Here is a 23,960-nt window from a genome sequence, read left to right on the forward strand (position 1 = left end):
AGTAAAACTCCTTAGTGTTTCATTGTCTAGCAAAGAGTAATAAAATGTAGGTGCAAAGTGAAATCAATACATTTCGACTGGTGTGTCACTTGGTGCTATTGCAGCCACCCAGCTGTTCTAAAACACAGCTATGTCATCTGTGTGACAAAGCAGAACTGTAACTCGATCAGCATACCAGATGAGGCCTTCATTTGCAGTGCAATCTCATGGCATCCTTTGATGGCCACATGTTTGTAGCTTGCTATGTGTTTAACAGCAGTGGAAAATAGAATAGCCTCAATTTGCATTATTGCTTTACATACCGTCCTCACTCAGTAAATAAATAAATAAAAATCTCCTTCCAGGGGGGCTTTGCTGTCCACATCTACTGACTATATCGAAAAAAGAAAAAAAATGTGAAACATGGGGGGAAAAATGGTGAAAAAAATGTAATGTCTGAGCTTTGAATGCCTGTGTGATTAAACACAATGAAGCGCCACATAATTGCAAATAAATTAACCTTGAGCAAGTCTTATTTTTGTCTTTCTGTCAATTGCTTCATGTGAATTGTATTTCATTTGAACATTTTTAATTAAAAATTGTGTCACTTTACACTCAAAGTAATATACTGTGCTGTGTAGTCCTGTACAGTTTTGTTTAAAAATGGGAGTTGAGTAATCCAGACGCTAGATGACAGTAATGTGTAACTTCGTGCTTTCCACTCACTTTGAAAATCCCAAGAAGAACACCACCCGATGACGACATCCGGTTTTGTTCGCTTCTTGGCGCCAAACTTGCAAAGCTGATGACAGGTCTAGCTCCTACATTTAACTAGTTTAGCATGACACACTTTTCTTGATAATATTTTTTTACTTTGTGAAGCTTCACAATCGACACCACTAGGGAACGAATTGAACGACTACTATTACGTGAGTAGAACACTTGTTTTGTGCTCCTACATGTATAATGTAAACACAGTCACTGGTCACATTAGGTTGCCAAGCTTGTTATTGTAGAAGATCTAAAAACTTAAAATGAAATTGGAATTAGGGGCTGTAAACCATTGTTCCCCCTCACCTTTGACTAACAATGTCAGATTTTTTTTAAATATGCTACAGAATACCTGATAGTTTTATTTCAGCTTGTGTTCGTAATGATATGGTGAATGTCAATAACACTGTTGTTACATATGACTATGATTTGTAATTGTAAAAATTCACCTATCATCAAGACACAAATTTCATCTCATTTTCAGTCTCTTTCTTCATGTGTTCTTGCAGAAGGCGTTATTCAGGATGAATTGTGAACTTCTGGCAACATGCAGTGCTCTTGGGTACCTGGAGGGGGACACGTATCACAAAGAAGCTGATTGCTTAGGTGAGTGGATTGCTTATAATACATTCTTGTGCTTCATCACAATGTGTAACAACTGTGATGTAAACTGTGAACATGTTTACTCTGTCCCAGAGAGTGTGAAAGACTTGATCAGGTACTTGCGTTATGAAGATGACACCCGTGATGTCAGGCAGCAGCTGGGTGAAGGCCACATCGTAGAACATGACCTTCTGCCTATTATCATTCAACATGGGCATGACAAGGCCTTGTTTGATGCCTGCATAAGGTAAACACGCCAGGATGAAACTTATGATGCATTAAATATATCGATTTTGTGATAGTCAAAACTTGTTGATAACTCAAATTATCACTTGTTTTTATCACAGGCTAATGGTCAATCTAACACAACCTGCTATACTCTGCTTTGGAAAGGTTCCTGACGACCCTGTGTTTAGACATCACTTTTTGCAAGTGACCTCTCATTTACAAGCCTACAAAGAGGTACTGCTTGTATCCTTCAAGGGTGATTGTAAATAAGCTTTTTGCGTCATACTTTGGTGTTGGACAAAAAGTGAAACTCGACACTTAAAATTACAATTACCTGAAATAGATTGCATTCAAGTAGCAAAGGCGTTGATCAAGTCACAATTATCTGACAATGTTTTTATTTCCTTTATTTTAATTGTAGGCATTTGCTACTGAGAAGGTGTTTGGCATTTTAAGTGAGACATTATACAATCTATTACAATTGGTAAGTGAATGTTTTTTGATAACATGCCAGCTTGTATTTTGTGTTTATTTTCCCTCTCATCCTGCTCATGTGTTTTCCTCTCAGGAATGGGAGCAGAGGCAGGAAGAAGACAACCTTCTGATTGAGCGAATTCTGCTGCTGGTTCGGAATGTACTTCATGTACCTGCAGACCCTTTGGAAGAGAAGGTTAATATGCTTTTGTAGTTTGATTGGATGAATCATTGAAGCAGTTGCATCAAGCGGTAAAATGTCCTGCTATGATTCAGTTTTTGGAAGTTACACTTTAAAAACCTTTAAATAAAAAAAAACGAATCAATAGGCAGTAAATGTTTCCATCAACACGTGAAGTTTTTCTCATCAAGGTAAAGCATTACCGCGATTTTCCACCTATTGTTTTGTGTCTCCTAATACAGAAAGTCGATGATGATGCCAGCGTGCACGACAGGCTGCTCTGGGCCATTCACATGAGCGGTTTCGATGACCTGGTCAAGTTCTTGGCGTCGGCCCAGAGTGAGCAGCAGTGGAGTATGCATGTGTTGGAAATCATCTCCCTCATGTTTAGAGACCAGGTTAAGACAAATAATCATTTTCAATGCGAAGTGCGTCGAGATTGATAGAGGTGTGGTTTTTGAGCTTTGTTCTGGTTTGGCGCAGACGCCAGACACCTTGGTGAGTGCAGGGCACGCTCGCTCGGCCGAGGAGAAGCAGAGAGACATTTCGGAGCTGGAGGGGCTGAGGCAGAAGGAGCAGGCAGAGAAACGTTCTCGCACACTGCAAAGAGGAACCAGGTACATAATATGAGAGGATCTTCAAAGCGCATTCGTTTTATTTTGTCCAAATAAATATTTTGTGAAATGACCTGTTTGGTTTTTGTCAGACATTCACACTTCGGAGGATCTTTTGTTGTGAAAGGACTCAAAGCAATCGGAGACAATGATATGATTTATCACCGAAATGTCAACAAAGTAAGTATTGTAAAGCAATTTACCAAACAGGATTTTCAAATCTCACTGATCTGTTTTCTGCCTTTAATCCATAGTTCAAAAACTACACTCACGACATGGGTAAAGCTGTGCGGCGCGTTCCCAGGCGCAAACAACAGGCCCGCGAATGCATGGACAAACGGCGCTCAGCTTTAAATGTTCGACTCTTCCTGCGAGAGTTTTGCGTGGATTTCTTAGAGAACTGCTACAATCGTCTCCTGTACATTGTCAAGGTCAGCAGCCACAATATTTTTACCATCACAGTTGACAATTAACTTTATTTTATCCCCGAAATTATTTTATTGAATAAGTGGCAGCTCTTTATGATTAATTGATGCTACACAATCTTCATATTCTTTATCCAATTTATGTTGATAATTTAACTTGACATTCTGTTGTCTTGCCTCCCTCCTCTCCAGGAAAACCTGATCCGGGAGCAATCTCAGGAGCACGATGAGACCTACTACCTGTGGGCGCTCAGCTTCTTCATGGCCTTCAACCGCGGCAACAACTTCCGAGCCGATTTAGTTTCCGAAACAATGTCCACCCGGACTTTCCATTTTATCGAGACCAACATCACCAATTACTACGAAATGATTTTGGCTGACCGCAAAGAGGCCACGTCCTGGTCACGAAGGCAAGAGGGGTGTTTGGGTTCTTACTAAGTTGCTAAAAATATCTCCCTTCATATTTTATTCCACCTTGTTTTTGTTAGGATGCATCTGGCGCTGAAGGCATATCAGGAGCTGCTGATGACTGTGAACGAAATGGACCGATCTGAGGACGAAAGCATCCGCCACAGCGCCAATGTTATCAAAAGTAATGCAATATTAAATAAAGTGAATGGCTCTCTGGCAGCCAATCAAAATGGAGCATTTTCATTGTAAAGAAAGAATCAGCCCTTGTATTGTTATTCCTCTGAATTTATACATCATTAGAATTATTGACAAATTGTTTCCCCCTTCTCACCTTGTAGGTAACATTTTCTACCTAATGGAATACAGGGAGATATTCCTGACTCTGCTGAGAAAGTATGACGGAACCAAACAGCCACAGTCCTACCTTAAAGACTTGGTGGAGTCAACGCATCTCTTCCTACGTATGTTGGAGCGCTTCTGCAAAGGTCGTAGGAGCTTGGTTGTGCAAGTATGTACACGTTATATGTAGATGAATGTTTCTCCTTGAATGCCGGCCAGAAAAACTCTAGATGTGGTTAATTTGACAGAAAAAGCGAGTGAAGCGAAAAAAGTCCAAAAAAGACAAAAAACAGCCCGATGTAGAAAGGACCCCAGAAGCTCTGGCGGATACTTGGAAGGTTGTGGAGGAACAACTAAAGGGTGTAAATTTTCAGGTCAGTGTAATTATCTGTAATAGAAAAGAAAAATTGTCAAATTAAGTATTGGGACACTACCAAAGAAGGACAGAAATGGCATAGTGTCTCATTTTTCTGCCTCGTCTGCAGCTGTCAGAATCTTTAACTGAGCGCATCGTGCCTTTCGACGCCACATCGGAAACTCCTATGGAGGAGCAGCGGACTGAGGCTATGGTGCGGGTGCAGGATGCTTTGCAAGCTCAATTGGGACTAGAATCTTTAGCGCTGCTGAGGGCTGCCAGGTAAATTTTCATACTCAGCATCGTTAGAGTCTAACATTCTTCAAAAACCTAAGAAATCAAATAAATTACTGCATTCAGGGAAGTATGGCCCGAGGGAGACGTGTTTGGCTCGAGCGATGTGGACCCTGAAGAAGAACTTGAACTCCTCAAGCAGATCTTGCATGCAGAGCTGCCAAGTATGCACGCAGGGTATTTACATGACATCTGAGTATCGCACCATCTGAATGCAGGATTCTCTTTTGATTTCAGGGTCGGCCCCTCCTCCTGAGATGCAAATGGAAGAGGATGATGAGGACGATGGTGCGGATCTAGAAGAAGACGAAGAGTTGGAGGCAGTCCAGGTTTTGGAAACAGAGTTCAAATTTCTGGACTTTGTCAAGAAGTGAGGAAGTAACTTTTGTACTTTTTGCCTTTCAAATCAGATCCTACTTTAACAGTTGATTTTTACAGGTTTGCCAATCCCAACATTGTGCAGCCATACCTGCATTTACTGAAATCCTACTCCAAAAACACACCTCACACAAACCACTGCATTGTTCGAATGCTTCACCGCGTGGCATTTGATCTGAAAATGGACGCCTTGCTATATCAGCTGTCAGTCTTCCATCTCTTCAATAAGATCCTGAGTGACCCAGCAGCCTCTGCTTACAAGGTTAGTTCATAAACCTATGACAGTAATGAGGTCCATGAGCTCACCTTCTTTCTGTCATCCACAGGAGCTGGTCACCTTTGCCAAGTATGTGTTGAACCGTTTCTTTTTGCTGGCAGCCACCAACAACAAGGCCTACATTGAGTTGCTGTTCTGGAAAAATGTCGGCGCTGTGCGCGAGATGACCGAAGGCTACAGTAAAGATGGGTTGGTGTTGTTGTTTTTTTTTTTTTTTTTGCATAGGATGTTAATGTAAAGCTGGAAAAGATGCACTCATGTGGTATTTTGCTTCCATTCATAAGAGCGGAAAAGATGCCAGCTTGGACTGAAGCGGAAGAGGAGGAATTGCGTAATCTTTATGAAGAGCACCGGCACTCTGAAGGTTTGCTGTTTGTTTACTGTTAGCGCTCCTGTTTGTGATTTTACTTTACTTGTTGCGCTAACTGGGTAACTAATACTAACTAACTCTTGCCAGATCCAGACATCGTGGAGACTCTGCTGCCGTTACTAAGCAACAGTACACGCACACGAAAGCAGGTTGTGACTCAGATGGTACGCCTGGGTCTGGTGGACAGCGCTAAAGAGCTGAAGAAACCCAAGTATGTCGGCTGGATATTCTGACTCATTAAGTTTTAATATAATCATTTGGACTCGATCGATAATCAACTGAAAATTATTTTCTTTGACAAAGGAAAGGTACCGGGATTGTTCTTTGGACTGAGGACCAGGAAGTAGAACTTCAGATGCTCTATGAAGAATACAAAGACTCTGATGGTAATTATTGGAATTGATTGAAGGAGCTTAATTATTGAGAAAATGCAAATTCCCTATTTTTTTCTCTCCTCTAGATGTTCTCGGCAACATTTTTAAGAAGCTCACAGCCAAGCGCTCTCGTGCACGTGTGGTGGACAAGCTCCTCAGTCTGGGCCTGGTGTCGGAAAGGCGAGAACTTTACAAGAAGAGAAGTCGAAATGCTCGTCCAAAAAGCTCCGGCGCACAAATGGCAAGTGTTAAAAACTGTTCTTCGATGGCCGAACACAACAAGGGAGACTGAGAAAATTCTTCCTACAGAGTGAAGAGGATTTCCTGGCTGAACTCACGCAGAATTCACCAGATGATCCTCAAGAACAAGATGAGGATGAATCTGAAGAGAGCGAGGAAGAAGATGAGCCGGAAATGGAAGAAAAACAGAATGACGGCAGCAGTAGGAGTCCAACCGTAGCGTCGAAAGTGGAGAGGCAAGCTGATGTTGGCGCCATAGTTACGAGGCTGCATGACGAAGGTGACACAAACTTTTTGAGTATCCTTTCAGAGCAAACAATTGTGTATGGTTGTGAATATTCTTGATCCTGTTGTCCTTCCAGGCATGTCCGAAGCCCTTGCGTGGTTACAACGTTGTCTGGACCGAGCAGCTAAGGGCCGGGAAGATGATGGTAAGAATGTCAACAAAGGCTTTGTTGCAGCACATATTTGAAAATGTCCAGTTAAGACTCAGTGCGATGTGCTCCTTTGGCCAGGTTTTTCCCAAGCTACTCCTCTTGTCCCTCTCACTGAGGCCTGTGAAGACGCCATGGAGGACAAGACCTTCCACAAGCTACTGCGCAAACTGGGGATGCGTCCGCCTGCAAATGAACAGGTGTGGCTTTATTGCTCAAGATTACACTGGCAAATTTCATGCTGCTTATGGTGATGAAAATGCTGATTGAAAACGCAGCACAGTAAAGCCCAATGCCTCACATGACTTTTTCTATAATGCCTTCTCATTAGGAGACATTTTGGAGAATTCCTGAAAAGATCAGCCCATCTCAGCTCCATAGTGCAGCTGCATCTCTCAGTCCAAATCACAATGAATCTCAAAGTGAGGAGGTCCTCGCCGAAGACGATGGCCCGCCTGAAGAACCTCGGGAGGAGAAAAAAGAGGTCTCGGGTACACAACGAGCAGATGCTCTGCGAGCCCTATTGAGTGCACGCAAGAGGAAACAACACTCCAGCAAGGATGAAGGTATGTCAGGACACACATATTGTTGCATTGTTGTTCTGAAGCCGATGAGGCCATTTATTTCCCAAACCTCATTTATTTCAGCCCCTGATATGGATTTACCTTCTACTGAAGATTCAGACAGTTCATTTGAGAGGTGAGATCACAAAAACTCAGCCAATTAGAAGTCCCTGCACAAAAAATACCCGTTTCCCTCGTAAATGTCAAAATCCACTTTTTGTTTATATCAGGCCCACAGAGAAGACGACTAAAAGAAGCAGAGTATTTGATGGTGACGAGGAGGAGCAGGGTACCGTATTCTTTGTCACTTACAATTTTGTCTAGAATGAAAGCAATACATTGGCTTAGAGGTTCTAATGCATATGAATTTTTCAAAATATGATTAAGCCAAGACTCTCTTTGCAGATGACAGTTCCATTTCTGTAACGGATATGAATAGAAATGCTGACGCAGATTCAGACGAGGAAGATATTTCTGCACCAGTGAAGCGTCGGCGGAAGATGGTAATAATTGATGAAGATGATGAAGATTAGTCGTAGTCAATACAGTGAAAATAACAACCCAAAGAAAATGTTGCTTCTTATTGCCATGGCACAAATCTGCTCTGATTATTTGTATTTTCAAATAAAGTTCTGTGTTTAGAAAAGAAATTACATGCTATTGACCCAGTCATTGTAGAGCAGTACCATAATTGAACAGTAGGCGTCCCATATGTTACCGTTAAACGTCATGTTCGATATCAATAACATATTTACCAACATTTTCATCGCTGTGTTGTAAAACTGTCGTGTTAATAATCAATGTAAAATAATCAATGCTGTATTTCATATTTTAGGTTGGTTGACAAAACGTTACTTTTCAGGATAATTGTACTGCAAATAATCATAGCTGGCCGTCCATGCTGTTGATATGATTAAAGTACTTTTTTTCCCCTCAGTGATCGCTTTGACTGCTGAATTCTATTGCAAAATGTCATTTTAGTCAAATGTGTGTAAGGCTGATTACATCTTATTACCTGTAGGTGGTACTAGAGAGCAGGAAGGACATAACATCCTATTTACAGACCTCACAAGAGTCAAGTGCGTTGCAATTTATTAGGACATGGGTGTGCAACCATTTGCCTATCAGAGGTCTTTTCACTTTTATGAAGTCCTCTGAGGGTCATACTCTATCTGAAATATGTTGTGATGATTGTGGGTTTGAAAATTTGGTGCTTATTTGATTTGTTTTTAGATTTGCATGGCAAATGTTCTGAGGTGATGTGCAAGACCCATGGGCTGTCGGTTCCCCCCACCCTTGCATTAGTGGAGTTAATAAACTAAAACAGACACTAACAGTATCAAGACAACGCTCAGCATTTGATTTACACTGAGTGTCGTGTTCAGTGTGAGCTTTCTTCAAAACAAAGATCTTGTGTGTGACAGCGGTTGTTGCTGCATTTAGTCATCCTCATATTCCAACTGTGTGGGAGGTGGTCTCTTGTCCTCACATCTGGACTATGTTAGCAACTTCCTGTCACAGCATTTGCTCTGCCCCCACCTCACAAAAATCTCAGTCCAACCTGATGGTCCACACAATGAGCCTAGAGCGTATGTGCAACATTGGGTCAGTTTTTATGATTTGAGGTGTATTTTAATTGACACGATCAAAGAAACACATATGTGCCTAGTAAATAATGTTGTGTGTTATACGGCCAGGATGACTCATGACCAGAACAAAAGAGTAACCCTGGCCGCTTTATTACATACATCTGAGGTGCAGACATGCACACAGTCATTAAAGTCTGCACTTTTGTGGGGCTAGATGCCAGAATTGTGTCTCCCGAAATAAAGACTAGCTTTTCTTTTGAAGGTTGACGGTTGTCATTTGTATTGCAATGTCAACAAAAGTTTTGGACAGTATTGCTTAAGGCACAGGTGAGTCCTATGTAATAATTTTATACAGAGACGAACTACAGGTTGCAAAACATCAAGAGTAGGATGAGCTTCGACATTAGAACATACCAGATGTTTTTAGAACACAATGTGTTGTGAAAGCAGATGTGCGCAAGTAACTGCTTGAATTGCCTACACATTCATTCCATCAAACAATAATTTGATGAGTCATGTTCTTTCATGAAAAGACGGGCAGTGGTTGATGGGGACAAGCCTGGACATCTCACAGAAAGTGTATCACACAACCAGTAATGTCTGCGATCTTTTCCCGAGGTCAAAACGGGTTAGATGCCCCCTGCCCCCCCTTGTCTCCACCCTCTGCACGTCCCTGCATTTTCGACACTTTACAGTAGTCAGTAGTAAGTCACCAGCAAGACACACAGTAAACTAGAGTCCAATAAAAACTGTTGGAATATTATAAAATTTGATTTAAAAGGTGCATTATTAACAAAACAAAACAAAAATGCTTGCAATATCTCACCCTTTTAAAATTGAAGATCATTTGCAATTTTGATATCAGAAAATATGACGTCGATTCACATTATTTGCTTGCACGGGCTACAAATTGGGTTTGACACGTGTCCTGTCAATAGTTGCACCTTATCAAAACTTTGTTTAACTTTTTGCATAAAATGGAGGCGCTGAGTTCAAACTGTGGATCTCACGACCCCTCCTTTTCCTCCCCTCCAACGGACTCAAGTCACCACTCCAGGAGGTGAAGATCGAGGAGAGGTTTGCCTCTGTGAAAGGACAGGGGGAAAGTTTCCCTTTTTTTTTTTTTTAAGTGCAGTTAAACCAGATAGACAAGTGGGAGAGACCAGAGGCGGTGCTAGAAGGAGACTTTCCAAGGAGAGAGAGAGAGCGCAATTGGACCTAAACTCGTCCGAAGTTTGCAGCCCGAACCTCCTCTCCACTTGCACGACAAACTCAACTCCCGAAATAGGTAACTCCTCCTAAAGAGCTCTTTTTGGACAATATAATCACGGAGGGGAAAACAATGTTGTTGGCGCGCTGTGCTTATAGTCGCTTTTAAAAGCAAAAAGTTCAAGAAAAAGTTAGGGAAAAACTTTTTTTTTCCATCGCTTTTGTGTTTGTGAATGGTGGAGTAATTTGTCTGCTGACAGCGCCAATTGTCCCGCACAAGTCAACAATCCAAGTTACTGGCTCCATCGGTAAGTATTCCTTCGTCATTCAAACTCATATCTTGTGCTATGTTTACGTTTTTCAATATGCCACTTTGTTTTTGTTTTGTAAGTATTGTCTTGTTTTGTAGTGAGTGACCATGTGACGTCATAAAACAACAGTGCCATTCAAATGCCCCGGATACCTTTTTTTTCTTTTTTTAACAATCTTATGACTTCAGTGGAGCGTTACCATGTAATTTAACAAGCCTATAAGTGCTGGACATGGATTTATGAAGTGTGCAATTTACTTTGTGTGTTTGGAAACGAATAAATGTGTTGTTTTGACATTTGTAAAGCATCTCATTACAGCAGCATAAACTGAACTCAAACTGAAATGAAGTATGGAAAACATCAAATATTGTTATAAAATTAAAAAAGTTTTTTTTTCAGTTTACAGTAAACCATCTGTAGTATGCTATGAAATAATCCAGTTCACAGATCTACTAAAAGACACAATTTTTGGTTTGTACATTCTATGCAAACCCCTAAATACATTCTTCACTTCACAAGGCCAACATTTCTCCTTGTGGCCTACATAGCTTGCCGGCACTTTGAGCCCTGCGGTTGTGTTCTGTGATCTAGGCTAGGAGTGCCTCTTGGTTTTTGGGGTAGTCAGATGACTGCCTACAGGTCCTGCCGTAACCAGGGACTTGAAGGCTTGCAGTTCCAACCCCCACTTGAGTGCACGCCGCCCGCCATCTCTATCTATTGGCCCAGTTTGTCAGCCTGCAACCAGATGGTTTTGCCCCTTTGAAAAGGCAGAGAGGAAATCCTTCCCTGCTTTGGAGTAAAAGAGAAGACAGGAAAAGAGGCTAAACGGCAAGTTCAACTCTGCATGTTTGTAGCAGTATTATTGTGATGTTCAAATATCCTGTCGTTTTCAGTTACTGGATTTATTTCATTGCTCTGCTAAATATCTTTGTCGAGTTTCATGACAAAATACTTGTAAAAATTGTTTCTATTTGATAAGGAGTATTTGCAATCCCTTATTTTACATTGCTGTACTATCAGAGGTGACATATCAAGTCAGAACTGTTCAATAGAACAGAACATGGACAACACCTCCGGCGTAAAGAAGAAGCAGCTCAGCGTCAGCCTTGTCTCTTCAAAAGGACATTGATATCAGTCAAGATTTCTAGCAGATACAGTCTGACAGTGACATTTAATCTGAAGTGCTGAGGCATTGCTGTGGGCTTCAATGCTTGACTATGCTCAATAGTTTGGTCCAGGTGCAGAGCATATGGTCATATTTAAGCAACAGAACAGTTTGTCTTGATGAGCAACAGCTCTGAACAAAATCTGAAGAGAAGTATATTGTCTGGTGTACTATATGGAAAAAATATGAGACTGACCAATGTTTTTTTTTTTTCTCATAGTCATTGAAGCTCAATTGACCGCTAATTGTGTTTTTAGCATGAAGTGGAGGCAGATTCATTTGCAGCAACAAAGTGTGTTGTATAAAATAACGCCTTAATTTATTTAAATTGTCATCATTTTCTGAATATGCAGTTTTGGTAATTGAGAGAGAACCGGAAAGAAGGGGGGGGGGGGGGGGGGGGGGACTCCTTTTTTGGCCCATGCTAGATGAAGAGAGTGGGAAATTATTCCACCATACACGATGTGGTCTCATTATTTTTCCAACACAGCAAATTCCCAGCATGCAAAACCCATTGTTGTGGCGGGCCACGAAGGAGGACACGTTTTCCCCAACTAGCCAAGTTGTGTAAAAGTAATGTGACTGTCCCAGCGCTAAGCTCACCTAGCAATATTTTTTTTGTTTGTTTTTGTTACCCCCGCTCCCATGTCTGGAAATACCATCACATCACAGCCGGCGAGCCTTGACACAGCTGCCCATGCACTTGTGTTCCAGCGTATGTTCTGCATAAATTTCGTACATCAGCTGTTGGGCTGCCAAACATTCCCTAGTCTTTTTCTTTACTTACAGTACTGAACATATTTTTAATCAGGTACTAGTCATGCAACCCCTTTAGGCCCATCATCATTGATAGAATCACTACAAATGGTTCCCAACAATTTTGTAAATAATGAGAAAGAAATGTGTGCAATAGTGATATAGAAAATGTACACGTGTGTACACAAATGTTACAACAGCGATGTTTCCACTATTATTGTTAGAACTGAGGTACTAGTTTAAACACACGTGTGTGTCTTTTGTTTTCGCAGACTGCCACTTTTAGTGTCCACGTGGAAACAATAACAGATCGGCACGTTCCCCCAAAAGATTTCACATTGAGACCAGGTCAAGTTACATCACGATTGAAACTTTTGAATTCATTTTTATTTAGTGAGGGCTGCTAACATATTAACGACAGCAAGGGCGTTTGTCTGGAAAACAACAGGTTGTGGCTTTGCACAAATAACAGAACTAAAAACAATGTTCTTAACCACATCCAGCCAGTCATGTCCAAACATACATCCAAAGACTTTTTTTTGGAAAGCAATTTGGGCTTGGATTGACGCAAACATGCCACACCTATAATGTCATTTCCTAATTATGGAGCTATATTAGACCGGAATATGCGACCTATTAGATACTTTCTGTCTCTGCACAGTCATGTTGGGACTTTACATGATAGCAGACATGCTAAAAAAAAAGTTGACACAAAAATGGATTTGGAACCTGCACTTGACAGTTTTGCCCCCCCCCCCCCTAAAAAAAAATCAAAACACCAAATCAGTTTTCCCAAAATAATCATAAATGCCGGGTTTGCAGGTTATTTACTTTTCCCTTTGTGCTAACTTTGGACTTCTAGTTGTTTGGTATTACAGTTAACCAGACAGAAAAATGAGAGGTTATGCATTTGTCTGGAAAAAGCGTGACTTGTCTTTTCTACTGCTGAGCTCGCTCTCAAGATACAATTATTTTCAATTGCTGTCGTCCCGTATTTTTTTTTGCTTTGCATTTCATAGTGGTGAACAAAGCAACTCCACTTTACTCCACTTTAATAAGAAGCATATATATTTTTGCTTCGTTTCCAAACCTGTAATCTAAACCTCATGTCACACAAAGTATTTTACAGCCACACCCAGCGTCAGATAGAAGCTCTTCTTCACTCTTAGTAGAGTGTCCGAAGCTAACAGAGGGGATTTCCTTCCTTACTCCGAACATGAGGCTGTTAAGATGCGGTGTGCTATATTCTAAGCATGCACTAAAGACATGTGACTACCTTCTTAACAGACGTCTTTGTCTTGCTGTTTTCATGCGTCTTAAAAAGTACAGACTCGTCGCAATCTTTTCTTGAAATGCCTCTATTGTTTAAAATTTGAACATGTTAAGACCACCTCAGCCGTGTCTGCAGGATCAATTAGCGACATGTTCTTACACATTCCCAAGCAATCCAGAAAAATAATTTTCTCTTCAAACTTGCTGTTCACTGATTTGAAGCGTCAACGTTGACCATCTAAGAGCTCGGCTGGCGGTGTCACAAAAACAACTGTTAACCTCCGTTGAAAGCTGATGTTCCACTTCCTCATCAGGTTCTTCCTGCTCCTCTAAAGCAGGAAATTCTGTTGGGGCCCATATGATGCCCTGCTCAATAATCCTCCAAAGTAAAAACAGATGCTATTGGGAGGATGAGCAGAAATTCATTTGTGTTTACCCATATTCATATTCCACGCTCAAAATGGAAAATCCATTTTAAACCCACCGAAGCTCATTTTCTCTACGGCTCCTCTTGTCTAGACTTGACAATTTTTTGGCCCTGTGGACATGTCCGGTAGAAGACGATTTGATTTATGGCTGCAACTTGCATTCTTTGATGGCTTCTTCCAAATGACCAAATCATAATCATATCTTCTCAGCAGCTGGCCATAGCTGTCAAGTCAGGGGAAAGGCGTTTTTCCACTGACCACGCGTGTCCAACTCTTGATTAAACACGCCTAAATTAGCTATGCGGGGAACTTGTAGCCAGACCCACCTTTTCGGCAGCTGACCATTACTCACCCCCCTGCTGTTTGCTCAGGGGGGGGGCTCCTAAGCAGTTGTGTGAGATGCTGTTCATTACTGCCAGTTCATATCTAAATTAGAAAAACGTACAAGGTGTTCCTGGTTTAATACAGCAGTGACGTAAGCCAAATGTGTGAGTCACTAAAGTTAGTAAAGTCATAATATAAAACAGTCAAGTGATGAAAGACTAAGTACAGCAATTATCACCATGAATCCAGTTTGCTCAACTGAGATATTATGTTTCAAATTGACATGGAGTGACTCTCATAGCTGGCGTAGAAGATGCCAGCTGAGTTGTCACGCAATGGCCCATTTGGCCACGGGTTCAAGTTAGGTTAATTGAACTCTAAATTCCTCGTAATAAAATGAATGGTCAATTCTTGTCATTGTTGAACTTTTAGCACCCGCGAAAAGCTGTAGCTCTCGTGACCCGGACAAGTATAAACTACAGACTATTGATGAAAGTTTTGTGATCTTCTGAAAAGAAAAACCAATTTTCCAGACAAGAGCCGTCTTTATGAAGATGTTCTCGCTTCATTTACAGAGATACCAAGAATCTCTTTGTAGCCGCTTTTATAGAGAAGGAATCATTTTTGTTCACTTAAGCTTCGGTAATGATGCGTGCCGTAGTGGAATACATTTTTCCAAGTTAGTTATTAAATAGATATTTCAGCGAGTGCTCTAAAAAGAGGGAAGTATCTGTTGCCAGTGGTATTTATTATTCTTTTAGTGGGTTCGTCTTAGGTGTCTATTCATTTCAATTATTTTTTGGGTCATAAACTTTCAATTGATACTCTTTGACTTTCAAATATGACCTTTGAACTCTAAACTCCTCAACTAAAGGCATCCTATCAGCTCGCTGCACTATAGCCTGTTCGTCTTACTGACACGTATTCAACGTGTTGCCTGGTGATTTGCGCTAATGTAAAAAAATGCGGCGTGGATGCATTGCTGGAGTTCCATCTTGAAGATTGATCATGTTTCTTTGTTGGCACTCCCTCCACTCAGCTGCCATCTGAAGGAAACTCTTGGCTCCAATCTTAATGCAAATATTCCTTCTCCGCTCGTATCCTTGGTGCTCCCTGCCGTCGTTACTTGGGCCCCAGTTTCACGTATGCGGTTTCTTGCAAGTGCCACCAGAGGTCACGGCATGGGCCTCTTGGTCTTTGTTAAAGCCCACAATGGCTCTATTCTCCAAACGACGGCGAGGTCTTCTGAAAGCTGCGAGACATTGGACACCATTGTGACTCCGAGTAACATGATGCATGGGAGTGCCTGTGTGTCTTCATCTAGATTTAACTAAATGACTTCTCAGATGGTTTGGGAATGCTCACGCTCAAAGTGTTACTTGAAGTTGTGAAGTGAGTGAGATTCTGTTAGCATTACAGCTAAAATGATGGAGTTAATGGCACTGGGTTTTATTAGTCGACTGTTGATTTCATTTCGTATTGGCAAGGTAGTCGATGACTTCAGATTTTGTAAGATTTTATTTAGCCTTGTTCTTCAGCGGATAGCAATCAAAAGCAGAAGAGAGAAACCAAAAAGTACACGAGTGAGGAGAGGTTTCCGACGTGGCCTCATTTTTTCCATGTAAAGTCATTCCCAGGAAACACATGAAAGTTGAAACACGTTTTGGTGTTGGAGAAAAATATTCAGCTGTCAACGTGGAGTCAGAGGCAGTGACCAAGCAAAGTCGCAAGCTTGGATTCGTAATAGTAAAAGCAGGACCACATGTTCCTGACGGATTTTTTTTTTTTTTTTTTTTTTGGAGTATCTCGTAGAAAGCGTGAGTTGGTTGTAATCGGATCTGGTCTGCTGTGAGCTCATGTCGGAGGCCTGCCTGTGCTCCACCCGTACAGCCGCGTGTGGCCCCCTCACATTAGTGGCAATCCGTTTAGTAGTAGCGGCTTTAACTTTGCAGCAACAAAAAAAACCTTATGTAAAAAGCGATTGAACCAACACAAGAACACGAGATTTATTTTTATTTATTTGTCGGAACGTAAATCAATGAAAGTAAAACTGCATTTGTTGACAGGCAATTTTCTGAGTTGACTTTGCTTTCGGGGAAGTTTGAAAGAATTGCTTGCGCATTATGTGGACACATGATTGATTATCTTCAATTTTTGTCTTCGTAGCAATCAAAGCAGCTCAGATGGACCTGAGATAACGTCAGCAGTCAGTCCCCCCCCCTAGCCCCCCACCCTGCGTCCTGGTCTTCTTGTGGACCTGAAACCCCAGAATGGCAGATCCCACCGGGCTTAGCTCCGAGTCGGCGGGGACCGGCACTGTTGAGGTCGACGCCTGCAGTTTGGAGATAGAGAGGAAGTATGACATCATCCCGGCTGTCATCTGCTCCATGTGTTGCCTCTTTGGCATCATCTACTGCTTCTTTGGTGAGAAATAAACTTTTTGGGCCCCACATGACACACACTAAAGTCAAGATCATAAATATTGGGACATTGACATTAATCTCATTTTGTGCGCTCTGAAGACCACCGTAATGTATTTGTCCCGATATTCATGGTCTTGATCGTTTTTTGACGATTGTCAAAGACGATTTAATACCATGTCTCTGATGATGCGTCCTTTCGCAGGTTACCGCTGCTTCAAGGCGGTCATGTTTCTGTCGGGTCTGATGTTCGGTTCAGTCATCATCTTCTTGCTGTGCCACAAAGAGCACGTACTGGACACTCAGCTCAGCGTGGAGGCCAGCGCCGGCATCGGCCTCGGTATTGGCCTGCTCTGCGGCCTGGTCACCATGATGGTGCGCAGCGTGGGCCTCTTCATGACGGGCCTCCTGCTGGGCCTCCTCTTGGCTCTGGCCGCCCTGCTGCTCACTCTGCAGTTCTATACTCCCACCACGGTGTGGGTGCCTCTGGGCACGCTACTGGGATCGGGCATGCTGTTCGCCGTCCTGACATTGCAGTGGCAGAAGCTCTTCACCGTCCTCTCCACGGCGGTGTTCGGCGCCGCCATCATGACGGTGTGCACCGACTATTTTGTGGAGATGCTGGCTTTGGCCACGCACGTGTACGGCTGCCTGCGCCTCACGCCGGGCCCGCCTCTCTGCTGGTACAGCTTGGTCATTCTGGGCATCTGGCCAACCTTCAGCCTCATCGGAGTTCTGGTCCAGTGGAAACTGACGGACGGCAAATTCTCCCACACAGAGGGTGAGGATAAAATCTGGTCCCAGTAATGTGTTTTTAAGTGCAGCGGAGACTTTTTTTTTTATATACCATACTAAAAATACAAATATATACTAGCAGGCTTTTTATGTTAGATGAAATCCATAAAGACTGATTAAATCTTTTTAAATAATTATACAAGTCAGAAAAGGTCGTTATTTACTAATGTTTGTCCTCTACCTCTAGTGGTTTTAAGTCGGCGTCAGAAGAGAGTGCAGCTGATGCGCATTCGCGAGAAGGACGCCAGGAAGCGACAGCAGGCAGGTGGGCAGGAAGGCACGTACCGTCGTAAAGCCACCCCAGTGAAACGTTACGCTGGGGACCTTCTGGCACCGGTCAGTGTCACCCGACATGGTGTGCTGTGCTTACTGTTTGGATTTCAAAAATTCTCAGATTTTGAAGTGCAGAAGACTCTCAGAACTCAAGCTCAAATTTATTTAGGAGGCCGTTCAACCCGATTTGGGTGTCTGTTTACTTGACTCAAGTTTGATAGAAAATGAATGGCTGAATTTCTATCATCAATCCGTTTTGAGTTCCGAGGGTCCGTTGCATCTTTGGATCATAACAGTGTCATCAAGCTCAAAGATTCTTTGCATGTTTCTCAGAGCTACCTGCAAAGTCTGCGGGACAGACAAATGGGCACCGGCACCTCCCTTAGCAGCCAGAGCACCACCAACCACACTATGATCGACTTGGACTGTGACATGGGCTCCACGGTGCCCCTCACAGCTACAACCCCCGTCGTCAGGGTCTGAGCCCCGTGACCATTTTTAAATGAGAGAAGAAAAAAAAGGGACACTCTGGTTGTGAAGAACTTTGGAGAATGTTTTGTCAATGATTTGTGTGCAAATAGAAGATAATAGGTGGAGAGGGATGCTGTTTTTTTTCTTTTAATTGGAAAAGGAGAACATTTTAAGCCACTACATTACGGTGCTTTTCAGAGGGACAAAACCGAGCCACGCAAGGTCCTCCTCATTGTCTCTTGAAGTCATAATAGAACCAGATGTGCATTTCTCTCAGATGGTTAATCTGACATGTACTGTACTTCAAAAGTTAGTCACATTGCCATGTTTTCCTTTGTCCCCGTTTAACATTGAAGGATGTGTGAGTTTATTTTCTTTAGCCGCAGTGGTGCAGGAGAGTGAAGTAAGACTACAAATGTGTCCTAATGAAGCAAAAACGAAATGTTACAAAATTTTTAGCTGCATTCTTTTTTTTATGTGAAGTTGAAGTCTACGTGTGTTTGTCAAACGTTATAATTTATTTGTCATACAACCAACTACACAATAGTGAATATGATTTGAAAAAGTGTGTTTTTTTTTTTTATTTAGTAGCTCTTATCCTGTTGACTCCAGTAGGGACATTTTAATGTGTTGCCTGAATATGTACATATCTGTTGATAGAAATGAATAATAAAATCCATGTGTTTGATACTTAATTGGGTCAATGAGTGCCATTGTTTTGTCCTCTTTGGGCTCATAGCAACCAGACCTTTCTCAGGCAATAAAGAGGTCATTGGAAGGATTTCCTATTCTGGAGTTGGTCATAGCTGCCATGCTGTGTGCAGCCAAGATTTTTTTCTTGTTGCTCACACAAGGCAGGAACAAAACAGCCTTTCATTACTTCTCTTCTTTCTGTCCTTTGAGTCTTTGCATCACGACTGATTCTTTTACTTGTTGTTTCTGGCATCGTATTGTGTTTAATTGTGCAAAAATATACAATCACAGCTTGTGCTGTTTCCCGACGGCCCAGTGAGAATATGTGCACAAAGAAAGCTCTGTGAATCAAGAGTTCTGGTCGACATAACACGCTCCCATCATCACATTACGTCCTCTTCAAAGCATCAAAACTCAATTATAATTCAGCACATGTTCGAGAAAGAGAGAAATGCCTGACTTTAATATCTTCCTGACATACAAAATCCAAGATCATTTTCACAGTCCATAAAAACACAATAATATAAAAGAAAGTCAGTCCTTTCCAAAATGCTCCTCAGTGCAGAATATTTAGTATCTGCTGCCCTCTAGCGGCCGGTACCTAGCATCGCATCCAGCGCTCTTTCTTACTCAGTGGGTATCCTCTGTCCACCGTCAGCCTCTCATTGACGCGCCAGTAGTCATCGCCTTTGAATAAATACATCCTACCATTGGTCCAGGTGAAGGCGGCGTCCAGGCCGGAGGGCACGCCAGGAAAGAGCATTAACAGCGGCCTGGGACTTAATATGTTGTACTGGAGCTCATCCCACTGCCAATAATTTGAGCCCTGCAAGCAAACAAAGTGCCATCAAAGTAGATCTTGTTGAGATGATTGACAAGCATACCCAATATGCACCTTGATGAAAATCAGCTTCCTGTTGTTCTTGTTGTACAAAGCAGCATCAATGTTTGAAGGGATCCGCTGCACTTTCTTGGGGTAACCATAGTCCAGCACAAAGCCGCTGTACCGCCAAACTTGATTGCCTATAACAGCAACAACAACAAAAAAAAATAATAATAATAATAATAGCACACTTTGAGACCCCTAGTTTGAAACCCTAACTCTAGTATGAACCCTAGTTTGAAATCCTAACTCTAGTTTTAAACCCTACTTTGAAACTGTAACCCTAGCTTTAAACCAGGGGTGGGCAATTGTGGCCCTCGAGGGCTGGTGTCCTGCATGTTTTCTATGTCACCCTGTTGCAACACACCTGATTCAAATAATCAGGATTGTTATCCAGCTTCTGTATACCTTGCTAATTATCTAACCATTTGAATCAGGTGTGTTGCAACAGGGTGACATAGAAAACATGCAGGACACCGGCCCTCGAGGACCGGAATTGCCCACCCCTGCTTTAAACCCTACTTTGAAACTGTAACCCTAGTTTTAAACCTTACTTTGAAATCCTAACTCCAGTATAAAACTAGCTTTAAACCCTACTTTGAAACCCTAACCCTAGTTTGAAACCCTAACCCTAGCTTTAAACCCATGTTTGAAACCCTAACCCTAGTTTGAAGCCATAATTTGAAACCCTAACCCTAGCTTTAAACCCATGTTTGAAACCCTAACCCTAGTTTAAACCCTACTTTGAAACCCTAACTCTAGTGTGAAACCCTACTTTGAAACCCTAACCCTAGCTTTAAACCCTAGTTTGAAACCCTAACCTCTAACCCCTAACCCCAGGTTACAGTTAGGGGTCAAAGTAGGGTTTCATACTAGAGTTCAAAGTGTTGCAGTGGCTTTAAATGACCTTTCAGAAAGTAAGTCTTATCGGTCCTTGGCGAATGTACTGCTGCATCCAAGTTGCCTGGGAGCTCCTTCCACAGTCTGTCACTCCTCATGGGTGTGTTGTGACCCAGATCAGAGATGGTCCACAAGTACTTCCCGCTGAAAGCAAAAGTCTTCATCCAAGGACCTGATTGGACAAATGCAAACATCCTAAATGTCTGGGACACATTTTATAACTGAAGACAAGACAGCTACCTCGATTGCTAGACCTTAACATAGTGATCTATTCTTGACCCCCCCCACACACACACAAACACAAATATATACACTTCTAGTTCCTCCAGCGGTAACATGATGTGATGCGTTAGCTTCCTGGAGTTGTACCAAGCATGATGGCATCAAGCGTGGCCGTGCACGGGTCAGGGACACTCTCCGTGTCACTGCTGCCTTCAGTTGGAACGACGACACCATCTGAAGTTGTCATAGTCGAACTGTCAGGGGTGAGTTTGCCTGTACAAAAACAGATGCACTTGTTACACGAAAAAAAAAAAAGATTCATTTTAATTCATTTGTTGTGATTGTTCGCTGGCTTAAGAAAATTTTGAGTATGTTTCCATCAATAGTAGTGATGTTGTTGACTTACCATACAGTGCTTGGATGCCTTTCACATCATCAAAGTGCAGCTTGAAATTGCTTCGGTAACCGGTATAGACGGCGGCCATTAGGGCGCTTCGGAACTGAGAGTGACCCAAACCGAGAGCGTGACCAATTTCATGGGCCGCCACGATACGTAAATTGGAGCCATAGTACGTCCCCTCCGTCCAGAACTCATCTTCGTCAAAGTGGACCAATCCAGATTCTGGTGCTTCTGCGTGGGCCAGTACATGACCTGCAGGGAGGAGATGATGATGATGATGAAGATGAGGCAGTAGTTACAATCCATAAAAGATTTCAGACAAAAAAAATCCCAACCTCGGCCATCAAACGGAAAGCTGCAATAGCCATTCCTCTTGTGGAAGGAGATCCTGATGTCAGCTCTTCCATAATCCACCTCCCTAAAGGTCAAATTCGTCACATCGCTCCAGAACTTGAAGGCCTCCTGTATAGCTCTTTTCACTTGAGCCTTTGTCATGTCTGGTGTGTAGTTGTAAATGCGGTAGGTCAGATTTTTCTTCTTCCAGCGACCTGAGAAGATACAAATGGGATATCAGCATGTATTCTTTACCCTCTGTAAGGAATGACTATGTCTTACTGAGAGGAGCACTTGACTCAATTTTCAGCCATATTAGTATTATACTGCCCTCAGGTGGCCAACATGTATACACCAGAAGGGGGAGCATAACATGCCCATTGTTCATATGTATTTCAGTTAGAGTTGTTAACTTTAATGGTACAACAAATAACATTAAAATATATTTGGCTGTATTATTCAGATTTTAGTGTTTTTTTATATGATATCCAATCATGTAGAGTCTACTTAAGCATTAAACTTATCTTGACACAATATAAATGAATATAAAACATCATACAGCCTTTGCAATTTGAAAACTGCTTTGTGACATTGATTTCAATTTGATTTTTTATTTGTTACAGACCATCAACCCACATTCGTGCAGTTTCGATAGTAAGCCTCATCATCAGAAATGGTATTACACTCACCCAACACTCTGTATTTGTGCTGTTTCTTGTTGAAAGGGTCCTCCAAGCCACAGCGAGGCTGCCTCATCACTTCCAGGGTGGCCTCGTCCAGCTCTCCACTCGTAGGCAGCTCGTTCACTCGTTGGAACACCCTGGAAGCAAAACAAACAAATAAAAAAAAAAACTGGACAAAGAGATGACATGTGACCATAATATTAGGTACACGGCCGTAACGTTAGGTACTTCTGCAATCATATAAAAAAAATTAAACACCCCTCCTTGCATAACACTAAAGATTTCGAATATTTTTGGTTCATACCATTATTGAGGCAAAATATCAGGAAAAATGATCACTTTCACAAGTGCTATTCAAATGACCTGAGAGCTTCTATGACCTCCTCCAGGTATCCGGCGTCCTGTGGATCAGTGGGCTCGTTGAGGTAGCCATACCGTTTCAAATAGTCCTGCGGTGTGCAGAAACAAACAAATTGAGTTCCTGGAATTGTACACCAAAAAATAGCATCTTACCTGAGCCTCGTTCAGGTCAGACCACTGCACCACCGCACAGAATGCGCCGCTGCAAGCGAGCACCACAAACGCCACAAGTAGCCCAGTGCACTCCATCTTTGAGCTCAGAGGTGGAGGCAGCCGCACTTTTAAAGCGGGCCTGGCCTGTGACTCAGTCCTGTAGAGACGATGAGCCATCAAGGAAGAATGTAGATTTGAGGAACAGACTGCCCTAAATCTTTGTGTGATTGTGCAGTTGTCACAGCACTCGTTTAAAGCTGAGGAACTCTGGAGGTTGCGGGACACTCTGCTAAATAGACTCTTCAAAATGTTGGGTCAAAAGTAGCCCAAATTAGTTGCGAGTGGTCATAAGGTGAAATCCCACATGAGTATATGTTTTAATTAACAAGGCGCAAGTTATAGATGATACATCAAATGCAACCCTAAATATGTCTACGCACTGCTCCATTTGAAAACAAAGATGTTTGTTTGGTTTTATCGGTTTCCTCTTGCACATTGTTTTCATTGTTGTCCTTGTTTTAGTGGTTAGCAATTCTGCGCAGCACACATAGACACACACAGTCCATTCATGAATGAGTCATCAGTTCTGGTTTCTACCCCAAAATCCAAATCCTGCACTCATCTTGACATTTTGATGGAGCTACTCTGCGTACCCCAATGTTCGGGCGACCATGAGTCACGGAGAGATCCGAGGGGACATGTTGACGAATCAGTCAAAATAGGACAAACACACTAAAATAATTGTTATAGATTGTTTTTTGGGATGTGACTGGGCTTGACGAACACCAGGAAGAACATATGGCCATGTGCTAGAGGTTACACAATCCTGTGCGCGTGTCAACAAAATAACGGGATATTACACAAAGCCTGAAGGCTAAATCACCAAAATACCCAAACAGGATGTGGCTAGGATTCTCAGAAGTTATGCTTGTTTAGATTTTACATCATTCACGCACGGAAGCCACATCCACACGCTGTTACATAAAAGCTCTTAGGTGAGCACCTTGCCT

General features: G+C 42.2%; 3 protein-coding genes across 13 annotated transcripts; 2 read left to right on the forward strand and 1 right to left on the reverse strand.

Moving 5' to 3' along the window:
- The first annotated feature begins 723 nt into the window (after window positions 1-723).
- timeless (timeless circadian clock) lies at window positions 724-8,239 on the forward strand. Of its 2 annotated transcripts, none has more exons than XM_085925087.1 (30): window positions 724-908; window positions 1,260-1,356; window positions 1,447-1,600; window positions 1,701-1,824; window positions 2,003-2,065; window positions 2,150-2,251; window positions 2,479-2,634; window positions 2,720-2,853; window positions 2,943-3,030; window positions 3,105-3,281; window positions 3,468-3,685; window positions 3,764-3,867; window positions 4,025-4,194; window positions 4,274-4,399; window positions 4,511-4,662; window positions 4,741-4,838; window positions 4,912-5,044; window positions 5,113-5,314; window positions 5,379-5,518; window positions 5,614-5,693; window positions 5,787-5,910; window positions 6,003-6,085; window positions 6,160-6,314; window positions 6,383-6,593; window positions 6,676-6,744; window positions 6,829-6,947; window positions 7,079-7,313; window positions 7,395-7,446; window positions 7,541-7,599; window positions 7,716-8,239. In XM_085925087.1, the coding sequence occupies exons 2-30, from the start codon at window positions 1,275-1,277 to the stop codon at window positions 7,841-7,843; spliced, it is 3,738 nt and encodes a 1,245-aa protein (XP_085781213.1). In that variant the 5' UTR covers window positions 724-908; window positions 1,260-1,274; the 3' UTR covers window positions 7,844-8,239. The 2 variants fall into 2 exon arrangements, with proteins under 2 accessions (XP_085781213.1, XP_085781214.1); XM_085925088.1 differs by having other exon boundaries at window positions 1,701-1,815.
- A 1,640-nt stretch (window positions 8,240-9,879) lies between these two features.
- LOC147049134 (transmembrane protein 198-like) lies at window positions 9,880-19,004 on the forward strand. 10 transcript variants are annotated; one of them, XM_085924793.1, is made up of 7 exons: window positions 9,881-10,187; window positions 10,351-10,416; window positions 11,011-11,247; window positions 16,531-16,788; window positions 16,990-17,565; window positions 17,767-17,915; window positions 18,186-19,004. In XM_085924793.1, the coding sequence occupies exons 4-7, from the start codon at window positions 16,635-16,637 to the stop codon at window positions 18,333-18,335; spliced, it is 1,029 nt and encodes a 342-aa protein (XP_085780919.1). In that variant the 5' UTR covers window positions 9,881-10,187; window positions 10,351-10,416; window positions 11,011-11,247; window positions 16,531-16,634; the 3' UTR covers window positions 18,336-19,004. The 10 variants fall into 10 exon arrangements, with proteins under 10 accessions (XP_085780925.1, XP_085780926.1, XP_085780919.1 ...); XM_085924794.1 differs by lacking the exon at window positions 11,011-11,247 and adding an exon at window positions 12,613-12,688; XM_085924790.1 differs by having other exon boundaries at window positions 10,369-10,416.
- mmp19 (matrix metallopeptidase 19) lies at window positions 18,547-23,127 on the reverse strand. The gene is made up of 9 exons (XM_085924789.1): window positions 22,951-23,127; window positions 22,801-22,886; window positions 22,444-22,574; window positions 21,757-21,969; window positions 21,428-21,673; window positions 21,169-21,294; window positions 20,807-20,971; window positions 19,912-20,039; window positions 18,547-19,842 (listed from the first exon to the last, which is right to left on the reverse strand). The coding sequence occupies exons 1-9, from the start codon at window positions 23,125-23,127 to the stop codon at window positions 19,618-19,620; spliced, it is 1,497 nt and encodes a 498-aa protein (XP_085780915.1). The 3' UTR covers window positions 18,547-19,617.
- Window positions 23,128-23,960: the final 833 nt, after the last annotated feature.

Source organism: Syngnathus leptorhynchus, chromosome 11 (assembly GCF_054491065.1).
Source record: "Syngnathus leptorhynchus isolate UIUO chromosome 11, UIUO_Slep, whole genome shotgun sequence".
Lineage (NCBI taxonomy): Eukaryota > Metazoa > Chordata > Actinopteri > Syngnathiformes > Syngnathidae > Syngnathus > Syngnathus leptorhynchus.

Coding starts and splice junctions, on each gene's coding strand:
- timeless (XM_085925087.1), top strand. CDS start 1,275: ATGAATTGTGAACTTCTGGCAACATGCAGTGCTCTTGGGTACCTGGAG. Junction 3,282..3,467: donor GTCTCCTGTACATTGTCAAG/GTCAGCAGCCAC, acceptor CCTCCTCTCCAG/GAAAACCTGATCCGGGAGCA. Junction 3,686..3,763: donor GCCACGTCCTGGTCACGAAG/GCAAGAGGGGTG, acceptor TGTTTTTGTTAG/GATGCATCTGGCGCTGAAGG.
- LOC147049134 (XM_085924793.1), top strand. CDS start 16,635: ATGGCAGATCCCACCGGGCTTAGCTCCGAGTCGGCGGGGACCGGCACT. Junction 16,789..16,989: donor CATCATCTACTGCTTCTTTG/GTGAGAAATAAA, acceptor GTCCTTTCGCAG/GTTACCGCTGCTTCAAGGCG. Junction 17,566..17,766: donor CAAATTCTCCCACACAGAGG/GTGAGGATAAAA, acceptor CTCTACCTCTAG/TGGTTTTAAGTCGGCGTCAG.
- mmp19 (XM_085924789.1), bottom strand. CDS start 23,127: ATGGCTCATCGTCTCTACAGGACTGAGTCACAGGCCAGGCCCGCTTTA. Junction 22,575..22,800: donor GAGGTCATAGAAGCTCTCAG/GTCATTTGAATA, acceptor TTTTGCTTCCAG/GGTGTTCCAACGAGTGAACG. Junction 21,970..22,443: donor GCACAAATACAGAGTGTTGG/GTGAGTGTAATA, acceptor GTATCTTCTCAG/GTCGCTGGAAGAAGAAAAAT.